The 14238-nt window shown below is 38.8% G+C and overlaps 1 protein-coding gene across 13 annotated transcripts in view; it reads left to right on the plus strand.

Moving 5' to 3' along the window:
* The window catches only part of NFIB (nuclear factor I B), a 449892-nt gene extending 445377 nt beyond the window's left edge, over positions 1-4515 (plus strand). For 12 of the 13 annotated variants that reach the window (XM_040963072.1, XM_040963071.1, XM_040963074.1 and 9 more), the window contains one exon: positions 2940-3171. In XM_040963072.1, the coding sequence (XP_040819006.1) occupies positions 2940-3069 (130 nt within the window). In that variant the 3' untranslated portion in view covers positions 3070-3171. Of the gene's footprint in view, positions 1-2939 lie in introns of all 13 variants that reach the window. The other variant, XM_040963084.1, reaches the window with a different exon arrangement.
* Positions 4516-14238: the final 9723 nt, after the last annotated feature.

Genomic DNA, 14238 nt, shown 5'->3' on the forward strand with positions numbered 1-14238 from the left:
TCTGCATAGTGTTAATGTTTAAAATTTGTTTCCCCCTGAAGATTCATAAAGAGTATTGACAAATATATTATATACTGCAATTTTGATATGGTCATAATGTAGGGTGGGAGGTTTGAAAGGTTTAAATAAACATTTAAATTTAATTTGTTAGACATTCTACAGCAGGAATCCTGTTAGTGACTAACATAAATTTATTTTATTGTACATTTCCCCAAGAATGATGACATATATCTTTAGAAAGAACTGACTAGGGAAGCCATTGGGAAATAAACCTCGGGATCTTGTCTCTTCTACTGTCATGTGGCAGACTGGTCCATTTAAGGAGTCACATCTAGTTTTGACTGTTGTATTGTACATTATGGCCCTACAGCATGCAATCCCCAAATAACAAACTTTATTTAATTATTTAATTTGGGATTCTTGCTGAGTTTGCAAAGCAGTTAGCTTGCTGTCGACATTGTCTTTTACTGTCAAGGATTATCTATTTGAAGTAATCTTTCTGGTTTTGATACAGGCCACTTACCTCAGGATAGCAATAATAGATATCTATTTTCTTAATTTGTTTTATGTAAGAAAGGCTTAGCACCAGCTAAAGCCAGATGGTAAGGAAAGATTAAGACCAAGTCATTTTTTTCTATATACCTTAACCTCTTAGCCAGTAAGATCATCATAGATACAAATACCTGTAAAGCAACAAATGCTGCAGTAGAACTCTATGGAAGCACAATTGAGGGGAAAATGAGTTCCTTGATGTATTACATAACATTGTTCTCAATCACGAAGCAGACCACAGAAATAAATTGTTGAAGATGTGTGTAGGAACAGAGAAATATTGGGACACAGTTAAGTCTTACAGACAGGACTTCAAAAATGTCCCTAGAATTATGATGTTTTATAGATAATGAGGATATCACTTTGCAGTTTGTGATTACTTCTGCATAATTGAATGTTTTTTGTGCTCATAATCTTTGATTTTTGAATTCAGATATATCTGAATTCAGAGGATCAGATAATAACATACATGAGTGCATGTAGTTGTGACTACCACCTTTCCAGCATGTTGGGTGTGATTTAAAATAGTGGATGGATTTATATAAAATATTATTGTTCATCTGGCAGCTGTTGGATCTGATACTACTAATGGTTAGCAACAGAATGATAGCATTTGGCAGTCTAGTGTTCTGTAGCCTAATCCTACAATTCATTGAGAATAAAAAGTCATTGTGATTTGCATCTGTTGAAAAAATAACTCAGAAAAAGTGTCTAGACGTATAGCAGTAAGTAAGCCACATTGCATACCAAGATTTCAGCAGCGTGAAAACCAATTATATATCTTCTTTTTAATCCAGAATTGTTACTTGGGGTCAATATTCCATATAGGATTTTGTGGTCTGAGAATTTAAGTATGAACACTTGAGTGAATGTCTAGGTTGATGATTACAATCATCACGTTCATTTCACTGTACAATTCTCAAAATGTTAATAAACAAAAAAAGGATGGAACAATGTCTCCATGCCAGTCCTTGACGAAGACTGGATATGAAATTGCCTCCATATTGTCTTGATTCTTGTTTATTGATGCAGTTGCTATGTAGCTCACATTCATTCTCAGATGAATGTTATCAGCCTATTAATACCTCATTTCAGTGTACCCCAAATGGACAGTGTGGTTGTTTGTGAGAGGTGCCTCTGATACTGTGTTATTCCCTGCAGTGCTTCTTTATAAGAGCTTATGCCAATAGAGAACTGGATTCAACAGCTGGAGAGCTGTCTTTCAAACTTTTTTCTAAAAACTCCAAATCCAGTCAAGGTGGTATTAGAGCTGGGGGAGGGAGGCAGGAATCCCCTGTGCTTACCCACTCCAACACAGCCATCCACTGCCCTGACCAGTCCCTGGGGTCGAGGACTGCTCCTCACAGATGGGGACCACTAGCTAGTGCTCACACTTTTGTTGACAGCCCATGGAAGCAAACTTGTCTTGGAAGCAAATGTTTTTTGTCTGAAACTAAGTCCTAGGGGAGGATAAGAAACCCACTGAAGAGCCCCAGAACTAATAAACCTGAGTCAGGGCCCTTGTGCCTTTCCCTCAAAGCTTCCTCTTCCAGTGGGTGTCCTGTAGAGAACCAACAGTCGTGTCCCAGTTGGGGTCTATGATTTTCATTTGTTTGATCATCACTAAAAAAGATAGACTTAATAATTAGGCATTTCAAATACATGTTATTCATGGATCTACCTATAAAAGTTTTTTTTTTCTTTTCTTAATGTGAGGGGTAAGGAAATATCTTTCTTTACATCTGTTAATTTTGGTCAATGCAATAGACAGGTAAAAAATTAAAATTCATTTGTCATGGAATTACTTATAAATTACACCTAAGGCAAGATTACAGCACAGCTGGTATGCTGGTGTTATTCTAGAACACTGTTGTCCCTCTTCTCTTTCATGCTTTAAGAAAAAAGCAAAAGGGCAAACAAAAAAAACCCCTGCAACTTACATCTAAGTGGGTCAAATATTTTAGAAAGAATATACTCCATCAATTAGGAATTCAATAACTGCCTCTGTGCCCCAACTTTGTCTCACAGTTTAGTCTTTATTTGTCATGGAAGAACCAGATCATATACTGCATGTAGACATGATATTTTAGTTGAGTATATCCATCTCATTAGACTAATTTTGAAAAAAAAAAGTGATAGAAATTTGATGCATCCCAAGTTGTATTTCTAATATGTTATAGATTTTAACATTGTGTGTGTTTTCTTCTTTTTGTAGGTATGATATGTTTAATTTAGCGTATCTATCTTGTTAGACGATAATTTTGGAAAAGAAAAGTGATAGTAGAATATGATGCATTGGAAATTGTATTTCTGTTATTGCTGTGGATTTTAACATTATGTTTGTTTGTTTTCTTTTTCTCCCCCCTTCCTGTTGTCCCTCTCAACAGTCCTGGTACCTGGGCTAGCTTGGTTCCCTTCCAAGTGTCAAACAGGACACCCATCCTACCGGCAAATGTCCAAAATTACGGTTTGAACATAATCGGAGAGCCTTTCCTTCAAGCAGAAACGAGCAACTGAGGGAAAACAAAATTACAATAGTTTCAGAAAATTTAAGAAAAAAAAAACAAAACAAAACAAAAAAAGGAACCGAGGAAGCCTGGACAACAAAACAAAACAAAAGGAGAAAGGAAAGAAACTGAAGAAAGAAGATAACAGAGCAGCAATTGCAGCACTTACAATCACTAATTCCCTTCAGGTTGAGACTGTAACGACATAAAAAGGGTCGATGCTATTTCACTGATGGTAAATCGCAGATCGCAGCCCCTGCAACGTAGCCTTTGTTACATGAAGTCCGCTGGGAAATAGATGTTCTGTCTCTATGACAATATATTTTAACTGACTTTCTAGATGCCTTAATATTTGCATGATAAGCTAGTTTTATTGGTTTAGTATTCTTGTTGTTTACGCATGGAATCACTATTCCTGGTTATCTCACCAACAAAGGCTAGGAGGAGGCGTCAGAGGTGCTGGGTGACAGAGCCATGAGCCAGCCATTTTATAAGCACTCTGATTTCTAAAAGTTAAAATATATATATATATATATATATATATACATATATATATATATAAAAATCTCTGTAGCCTTTAGTTATCAGTACAGACCTATTAAATTTTGGCCCTTAACCCAGCCTTTTCCAGTGTGTAACCCAGTTTGAAATCTTAAAAAAAATTTCAAAAAAAAAAAAAAAAAGGAAAAAGAAAAAAGGAAAAAAAAAAACAGTTTGAACACAAAGGCTCTATGGAAGAAATGCCTCTATGTAGGTGAAGTGTTATCTCTGCATGCAACAGTAAAAATTAATATAATATTTTCCCCACAAAAGAAACACTTAACAGAGGCAAGTGCAATTTATAAATTTATATCTAAAGGGGAATCATGATTATAAGTCCTTCAGCCCTTGGACTCTAAATTGAGGGGATTAAAAAGAATTTAAAATAATTTTGAACGAATTTATTTTCCCCTCAGTTTTTGAGGGCACTGAAAAGGCATTAAATCAAGACAAATCATGTGCTTGAGAAAAAAAAAATTAATGAAAACACAGCACTTATGTTGGTTTAGCTGCAGCCTCCTCGGAGGTAGAATTTATTTATTTAAAATTACTGGTTGCATCAAGAACCCATAGGGTGTACAAAAGGTTCTATAAAATCTGCATCATAGAGACAAAGAGGCAGGCAATCCATGGCACGAGGGAAAAGCTTATAGTTTACAAACTGGGAATACCAGGGTGTAGGATATAAAAATGCACTCTTGAGCAAACACGTGTCATCAGGGTGCTGCAAACTTGCATGGTGCTTTCAGACGTTAGCCTTGTTCAACACATTCTTGCATTGACAGATCCGTAGTGTGCATGGGCAGACACATGTTGCCTCAATGTCTCTTAAAATTTTTAATTAAAAATACTCTTTCCAGTAATCCTAATTTGCACGAAGATATAATGTCCACATTACGTGCCTTGCCTTGAAATTTAAAAAAAAACAAAAAACAAAAAAAGAAAAAAAAATACACAAAAAAGTGACATCACTACACTTGTTTTGCTGCATTTATTATCATTTTAAATCTTTACCATTTTTATGACAAAATATTTTGTACTCCAGATGAAGAAAAAAATGTGTGACATCATGGATTTTTTAGACAGTTATACCTTTATCTCACATTTATAAAGCATATCATGGCTGTGTATAGTTGCCGCTTAAAAATTGTAATCGACCAGCAATATTTTCAGTATTTTGGTGTTTTTTCTATTAACCTTTCATGTTTTTCATCTTCCAATTAATATTTGGGGGGAGGGGTTTCAAATTTATATGAATTATGCAATACCAAGTTTTGCCTATGTAGGTAGTGCTTTTAGCTGTATTGGTTATTATAGGTAAGTACACAGATTTGAAAAAAAATAATGTATGCTTTTTGTTTGTTTGTTTGTTTTAATTGACCAAAGTGGGTACTGCTATTTTTGCAGTGTGATGAGGTCCTTTTGTGTACTGAGAGATGGACAGGGGATTTTTTTAATATACATATATATATATTCGGGGGTGGGTGGGAGGATTTCTAACACTTTACAGTGTAGCTGTGAAGCAGTGCACCCTGAGTTGGGCCTGGGCTGCAAAGCGACTGTTCTGCCTACTGTGACAAACTTCAACTTCCACAGGTTCCCCTCTGAAACTTCCCACCTGGGGTGCAGGCTAAACTCATTTCTGGTTTTCTTAACAACAAAAGAGTAAGAACAAGCAAACAGAACAAATTCTCCTAGAGGCAGACTTGGCTTCAAAACAAAACTATCTTTCTGTTTTGGTGGTGGTGGTAGTTTTTCCAGAAGATTCCAGATCCACAGTGGAGGGTGAGCCTGTCTCATATTTGGCAAAGATATTTGTTGAAATGTCCGTAGTGTGATGTTGGATGTTTCTTGTTGTGGGGGTTAAACACAGGAGTGGATATACTTCCTCCCACAAACCCGTCGGACATGCCGGAGGGAACGTGCCCACGTTCTTTGCCTGCCACTTCTCATCTCCGTTTCTTCCTTCCACTGATGCTCAGATGCAGTTGACCTTGGACTGTCTATTTCCAGTGGATGGCAGTGCACTTGGATTTTTCTTTTCTTTTTCCTTTTTTTTTTTTTTTTTTTTGATATCCAGAAGATTTTAAAGGGTTACTGTTATTGAACACATTTCCAGTGATGGATTAAAATCAAAGTTCGATTTCTAAGGAACAACAACAAACAAATCCGATCACGTTTCCCTTTCCGTTTCACCTGCTCTTTTAAACTAAGCAGCATAAGCAGAGGGAAGTTAAGAGAATTTTAAGAAATTTTCCTGTGGATGAATGAAGCCCATTAGGTAGTGATGGGATTTTTCAAGGGGGTGGTGCCTCAAATATGATTTGATTTCACTTTCCCCCATGGCTGGATGGTGCCCGGAGGCAGGTGTAACTTTGTCCTCCTTTCATTTGCCACTTTCGCTGAGTAAATTCACTCCTAAAAGGAGCATCAGTAGCAGTGACACATCACCACAGGCAGGCTTAGAGGAATGCCTCTAGCCTCTTTCCTCAGGCCATTGCCTAATAAATCAACTGTCAGTGGTTCTCCCAGCACATTATTTAATAATGAATACTCTAGAACAATGCATATGGGACCGGAGAATGGTATTTGATTGGCCCATCCAGTTTGATAACCCAAGATGCTGAGTAGCACAGCGGGATCCCAGCAGAACAAGTTCCAAAGTCAGTCCAGCCATTTCTGTGATGCCTGCCCTGGTAGAGCACAGGGAATCTCGTGCCAGTTCTTCACATACCCTTGACCTACTAGGTGAAGAAATCCAACCTCCCAGAACACACAGTATTTCTTAAGGCAGACTCGGTGTCTTTTTGGCCAGTGAACGCGCAGTTCTTGCTACACGCCACACTGTGGGCGGTCCTGCCTGCCTCTTGAATACAAAGGCCTAGTTAGATGTTGCTATTGTTTTTTAATCTTTGAATCAATTATTTTTGCTTTCTTTTGGAGATAAAACTGTTTGAAGTACTACTCCATGAAAATTTCAGATTCGTTTTTTTTGGCCTCCTCTTTTTTTTTTTTTCTTCCTCCACTTTCTCTTCCTCCTCCTCCTTTCCCAGGAAGTATATTCTGACGAAGGGCCCCACTTTTGCAGGTCTTGCACACCCCTCCATTACCCAGAACTGTAGAGCTTCAGGATGGCAAAGATCAGCCGAGGGAATCGGGAGGGGGCCTTGACTCCAGCCACAGCCGGTTCCGGGGGGCTCCTGCGCCCCTGTTGCCTGGCTTTGCCGCCCACCCCTCACAGTGCCTCTGAGCTGTGTCTCCCCCGGGCGTGATGTGAGCGTTTGAGGCTTATCTAAGGAAAAAGAAAGCGAAGGCAGTGAAGGAGACTGTACATAAAGATACGGCGGAAGACTTAATTATAGCAATATAGTTATTGGGGAATGTTCGGGTGGGCGGCTCCATTAAAAATAAAAAATAAAAATAAAAAATATGTGAATGAATCCGTGAAGCTGCGAGTAGCAAGAGCGCAAGGCGTTCTTTATGAACCGCCGACCTTGTAGACAGTAATTTGTACACTGTATAGTTTTGTTAAGAATTTTTTTTTTAAATTAAAATGCCCATGTTTGTAAAGCTAACTTTTTAACAATTATAATGGAACTATATGTTGTTTCCATTTTTAAAGTAAACAAGAATATTCCTTGTTTAGGGACTGGACTTGAGTTAAAACTCTCCAGGCTCTTAAGTTATGTATTAAAAAAAAAAATCTGTCCATGTTAGGAGTTATTTCACAGATTCCTATGCTTGAAAAGCATAGGATACTAATCCTTTTAAAAAAAGTGTAAATGGAGAAAAGTTATATTTTATGAAGGTTATTTTGTTGTATTTAGTATTGGGAAAGTTGGTTTTCAGAGCATTTCAGAATGTCGGAAGCACCACTGTCTTTTTTATTAGTATATACGGCCTTTAGCAAAAGTTTTTTTGTGATTGTTACGTGATGGTATTTAAGGTTAAGTTTCACAGAGCATTCAGCATAGGCAGAAAATTACAACAGTGCTATGTCTCACATCACGTGTCCTCAGGGAGCAGAATTGTGGACTTGTGACTTGTAGCTTCATAAGGACTCAACGGAAGAGATTGCACAGGGACATCTTGAGTGGTGTGAGAGCAGGACATGTTCTTGACCTAGACTCGAAATTCTATGTACTGTGTGAAACGATGAAGGCTGCAGAAAGTTATCCCATGTTCAATGTACAGTATTCATTTGTAATGAAACAACCCTTCAATATTGCTGGCAGATAGGCCCCAAGCATGACATTCAGTATAGTTTACATGGTCCTGTCAAGGTCTTTTGTTAACATGAACCAGCTGCATGCTTCCTGAACTTTGAGAAATTGGGTTTCTATGGAAAAAAAAAAACACAACTTTTTTTCTTTTAAATGTGCAGGCTATTCAAGTTTGATAGTGAAAGCTCAAAATTGAATGTTCTATTCCATGCTGAAGGAGCTAAAAGCTGCCTTCTTCATATTTTGCACTTTCTGGTAGTTCCCCTGTTCTTCTAATTCCTTAAAATTGTGTGGGTGGAGTGGAGCCCTGCAGTTGGGGATAACTTGGACCACTGGTTTTGCCCTTTGACCCTGCACAATGACCTTTGCATCAGCCAAACTCATTGCCATGACAACTCTTTGTACTGTGTCCGTGCCACAGATCTGTGGGTTACATTGTTGACAGTAAAGGGGACAAGTTGGAGACGGTCAATTTTTACATTTTTTTTTGTTGCAATTTTTTTCTTCAATGGTTGTAAGTAGTTTGTTTTTTTTTTAATAATAAAAAGGTTCACTAGTTAATACTCTTTAGAAATATCTGTGTGTTGCAATTCAAATGTATGTTGAGATTGTGAGAAGTGCTTCAGTGCCACTAGCCTACCAGGACTCTAGACGAAACCTTTGATAACTCTGATTGCATGATACAGTACCAGTAACAGAAGGTGGCCTAAACTCACGAAAAACAGTGTAAGCTAGTGACACTAAAGCCAGTCTTGTATTACTGTATTTTTGACAGAATGGTTTTGAAAACTGTGCTACAGGGACTGAAGTGGCAAATATATCTCTTTATGCAGAAGGAAGTCTTTTTTTTAAAAAGAAGTATGGCTTATTATGCATTCTTCATCGAGGGCATTGAAGTTGCATGGACTGATGAAAGTTGATGCAAAACGAGAAAGAAGCAAACAAAAACAACAACAACAAAAAACCAGCAAAATGTTTACCAAAAAACTCAAACAAATGAGCAGTGCCTGTTCAATTTCACAGTCTCTGTTGAGTTCAGTTGTAAATATGTTTCAAATGACATTTTCTTGGGAAAAAAAAAAATCTCTACAACATTGTAGAATGTGAGGGGTAACTACATCCCAGGCATAGGCCTCTCAGAGCTGCATTAGATTATGTCTTCATCAAGCTGTTAATTTGTGCTTATATCATATAGAACTCTTAGCATCCTGGGAAGATTTGCCCCCACCTCAATGATATTTCTCTGAGAACAACTTTTGTAGGACTGTGTGTTTCTTTAGATACATTTAGTACAACTGTAGGTGACGAGTAGTCAGTTATTGCTTGCTAGCTACACACCAGGGTTGACCCATTTTAAAACTTTTGGCATTTCATCCTCATGGGCCATAAATACACAACCTTGTATCTTAATTAAATTTTTAAAAATAGGAGGCACGTGCACAATCTCCATGTAACAAACCTTTAGCAGTAGGATGTATTACATGACAGTTACTTAATTTCGGGAGTTGAAGCCTCTGGGATCAGCCCCAGAGTGGGCCAGAATGTCAGTGAAGGTTTTATTGTGCCCGGTTGGAGGATAACGTTCTTTGGGTACTTTTTGTGGGTTGCAAATGAACTCAATTGCCACAAGTTTTAAACTGGTGTAAATCAAGCTTGACTTAATGTGATTGTTACTGTTATATCCAGCCTATACTGCTAGCAGCTGCTCATACTGCAGTCAATTACTGGAAGCGGATATATTTCCTATGCAAAAACTGTTTAAACAATAAAATGAGCTATGCTACAGACTCTGGTCTCATGTTTTATTTTCTTTCGGCCCTTTGTTGCGGCTTCAGTGTTCAGGTCAGTAGTATCTTGGAAATTGATCCTGGCCCTTAAATTCGAAGATTGCTTGGCACTGGTTTAATAGTGGAACATCTGGGATAGTTGATCTGTCCACTCACTACTAAAAAATGAAACTGTGTTACCCTTCCTTCCAGCTCCTGATACAAAATTCCCAAGCTCTCTGAGCAATGGTGGTCAAAATGCAAGTGCTGTACAGAATTTCAGACTCACATCCCTAAGAAAGACTTTTGGGTAATGAGTTAAATCAGTGTGTGCTGGGGTGACTGTGTTGTGGTCTCTTGCATTGAAAACCACAGGCCACACAACACACACCAAAGAGGGAAGGTGAGCCCTAAGGCCACCCTGTGGCTGTGGGTTTAGCCATTATGGGAGCCCTGCAGGAGAAGCATGCCAGCAGGACTGAGGTCCATTTTGCAGGAGGGGGCACACCACAAGTCCTAAAACCAAGGGCTGGGTCCTTCTCCAGACTCCTTGAGTGCAGTATTACTGAATGGAGTCAGCTAGAGTTCAGCAATAGCTAATTGAAAAGGAATGAGCTTAAATGATTTCATGATCCATCTGAGTGATGTGCATAAATGAAGCAAAAATAATGCAAGCTTCACTGAAAATAGAGAGAGATAAAAATGTCTGGAATTTGACCATCCTAAGCAAAGACTTGCTAAGACACATCTGACTGCCTGATCCATGGCTGGGTCTCTTTCACAGCCCCAGACTGCCATGGTATGGTGAATTCACACTGTCTTGTGGAGAGCTCTGTCAAAATCCGTTGACTGCAAGCTACCGAAAAAACAAAAAACATTGACTTCTAGAAAGGTTGGCATGAGACAGAAGTTGGATTTCTTTTAATATTAAATTTCATGAAATAATGTTTTAGAATATCATTGCTGAAATAGAATGCTTACTCATAGGGAGACATTCTGCCTTTATAAAAATGGTCGTTGGCATAGATCAAGATTTGGGCGTGGATGAAAGAGGGTAGTGATCAAGTCCCATACACAGTAAGAGTTTAAGTTCTGCTTCAGAGATTGTCAAGATTTCAAATCCGGGAAACACACTCACTAGCTGTGTGGCAAGTTACATAAACATTTTTTTGCCTTCGTTCCTTCATAAATGAGATATTAATGAGAGTAGCTGTCTCATTAGGCTGTGGAGCACATAAATGAGATTGTACATGCCAAGTCCTTCTCATGGTGCCTGTTGTTGTTGTGCAATATGACACATACATTAATCAGGTATGAGTGGATTCATTAGTTTTTTTTTTTTTCTTATGGAGTGAGGACACAAAGACATGAATTATTTGTATTGACAATTATTTTTTGTAGTGATTTAAACATAATTGAATTGCTGCTGGCCAGCGATCCTTGCTTCTTTGCTTCGGAGCTTTGAGTCGGAGGCAATCAGCAGGTCTCTCTTGATAGGTTTTCCAGCACCGGTGAGTGGTGTCCTACCAAGAGACTGCTCTTGAAATGGAAACTGCACATCTCAATGTGATTTTTATCTTACCTTCTAGAAGTTCTCTACAGGTGATGTCAATATTTTTCTTTCTTTGTAGGGGGAGAAAAGCATGTTTAAAGGTGCATTAAATCTCTAAATGTGTTTCTCTTCTAATTGGAAACACTCAATTTTCCAGGAATGGAAGTTTATCCAAATAGGGAAAGTCATTAGAATTGAACTGCAAAAGTTGAAGAGAAAATGCCAGGCAAGAGTGCAGTGGTTATAATCCCTTCCTTCCCATGAGGAGCTATTGGTGCCTCTGTGTCCCTTCCACTCATCATTCCATTCTTTTTCCTAAAATGGGGACTGGATCAGGACAGGAAATCTAGCAGCTTTCCTTACTTATTTAATTAAAGAGTCCCATAAAGTCTTTCTAGAACATGGCAGGTGCTGCCCCGGAAAAGAAGGAAACCATCTTTTCTTCCAGCCTTGATTCATCCTGCCTTGAGCCTCACTCTCTGCTCACCAGGTCCTGAGTGCCTAAATGACCCTTTCTGCACAGAGTCAGTTACTCTGATGATGGTCATAGCACTCTTGCTACAAAGAGATTATTTGCCCCACCATTGACACGGTGTTCCCTCTGGAATAGTCTGGGCAAGTAGGTGTTGATGTCAGCAAAGCAACTCATATGAGGGCTGCAGAGTAGACTTATTAAGTATAGTGAGCAGGAACACAAACTTTAAAGACTCAATTGCGATTCTCCCTTTTAAGATAGATGGTTCCTCAGTGAACACATGGTATGCAGGAGCTTCATGATGCCCACCTTTCTAACTACAGGTAGCACAATGAGGAAAGGGAGGGCTGGCGCCACATGCAGAGGGATATTCATGTTACACACCAGCCAGGAGCAGCCAGGTTAAGGAGTCTCCCTTAGTCATGAGTCTTGGTGCTTCACAGGAGCATCCTAAGAGCCTCCCCACCACATTAGTGCAACCACGGGGGAAATGGGTAGAATTATTTTGCAGTCCAGGGTTGCAAAGGATCCCTTCCTGTACCTAACAGGAAACAGAGGGAAAAGACTTTTCTTAGAGCTTCAGAGGCTGGGTTCTCCCAGTGACTGTTATTTTGGGATATCTCTCCAGATAACCCAGGTTCAAAATCCCTGTTAGTGCCAAAGAACTGTGCTTTTATATTTATCCCGAGGAACCAACAAACCAATGATAATCATAAGACTATATCAGGATAATAAAACCGAATTAAAGTATTGGAAAATAACATTTTAGCCCACTCTCCATTTATACTGTAGTTCTTTGTCATATTTGTAACACAGTCTAAAACAATGTGGTGTTACTGAATTATCAAATATATTTAGGTGTCCCCTGTTTCTTAACTGCCTTAAAACTACTGGTTGAAGACAGAGGATAGCGGCTGAGCCATGGATAATAGTTGATTTGTGTGTGTGTGTGTGTGTGCCAGAGGGATTTAATTCCTTATGCAAAACTTAGCATGAAGTGAAATCTTAAGAAAGTACAGAAGTGGGCCTTTTTTGTCCTTCCTATTACTTTGACTTTGAACGTTTGGATTAATTTTTGCATTGGCTTCTTGCCTGGATAGCCTGAAATCAAAACAAGGTCCTGCTGCTGCTACATCATTGCTCAGGATTCTTACCTGGTGCTAATGGAGTCCACATGGCTGTCTCTGCTCTTCTGCCTGGCCCTGACTTGCTCTCTGTTTCTGCAGTGTTCTTCACAGAGGCTTCCCCCCTGGTGAGGAGTCTTGGGGAAAATTCCCCCTCCAGCCTGCAGGAGGTTTGCATGAATAAGTCATAATAATAACACATACTAAAATTCACCACCAATGTCAAGATTTCCCCCATTAACAATAACAGTTATTACAGATCCTTAATGCAGGATGATGGCTGGAGGGCTGGAAAACATTTCAAATAAGAGAGAAATTTTGTTAGCAGCAATGTAACAGTAAGTGTGACTAACATTTGTTGGTGATTACTGAGGCTGGTGGGTTAAGTATTCTAGGTCTGTTCTCTTTATCCCTCCTGAGATTCAGGAAACGTGGATACTAATAACACTCCTGTTACAGATGAGCAGACTGAAGCACAAGTTCCATGACATATCCAAACTGTAGGGGTGACAGATTTAATCAGTGCCTGACCAGAGATCTAAACGACTTAATATGTCTTGAAACTTCATCCAATAAAATAATGTGGTTGCCTTTTTTAAAAAATGCACAACTTGATTTAAAAATTCTAATATTACACCGAAAGTGGAGATGAAAGCAAACGTTGATCCTTATTTTCAGGGATTTGTGTGAAGTATGACAGTTTAGTCATCAATTTCAATTTCAGAATTATAAACCCAAGTAAGATTTAGTAAAAATAACTGAAAATTAATATACTTATCAGTAATTCTATTAGGATACTGCTAAACCTCACACAACTGCTAAAACTTTTAAAGGAAATGATTGCAAGCCAGGGCCTGTACTCTACATTTCAGAGTCATTATTTCATCATCAAAGATAGTATAATTATTTCCATTTCACAGATGAGAAAAGAGAGGTTTAGAAACTAAGCATTATATTCCAAATTCCTGCATCATTGATATTGGTAGACTGAAGATTAAAACCCAGGTATGCCTGACAAGAGAAACCGTCATTACAGCCTGTGGGATTCATTTTTCTTTAAATTTAAATAAAACAAAAAACAAATGAATAAAAATTGGGAGAGGAAAAACATTTGAGTGGAACCATTTTAGGTGGTAGCACAAATGTCTCCTCAGAAAGCACTTCTGCAGCTTGGCATCTGTCACCTTTGGCTGTGGCCAAGGCCTGGTCTGGACGGGTCATTGGGAGTCATAAGAATGCCATAGATCTAAGGATGGTGTAAGGGTGCTTTGTGCCCTGGCCAAAATGAAAGCATCAGAAGTCCCAGGGAAGACTTACAGCACCGTGTAGTGCTCAGCACTCATCAGCCCCGAAATTCATTCACAGGCAAGGGGTGTACAGAGTCCAAGCCAGCTCTGCTTTGCCTTGTGGCTCTGCAGTTAGCTGAGATCTGGAAGTAGCTGTTTGTGTTCACCAGAAGACGTTGGTGGTTAGCTGTTGGCCAAGCCAACTAATTATGA

This window comes from Ochotona curzoniae, unplaced genomic scaffold (assembly GCF_017591425.1).
Source record: "Ochotona curzoniae isolate NIBS_2020 unplaced genomic scaffold, NIBS_Ocur_1.0 scaffold_3208, whole genome shotgun sequence".
In the NCBI taxonomy this organism is placed as follows: Eukaryota; Metazoa; Chordata; class Mammalia; order Lagomorpha; family Ochotonidae; genus Ochotona; species Ochotona curzoniae.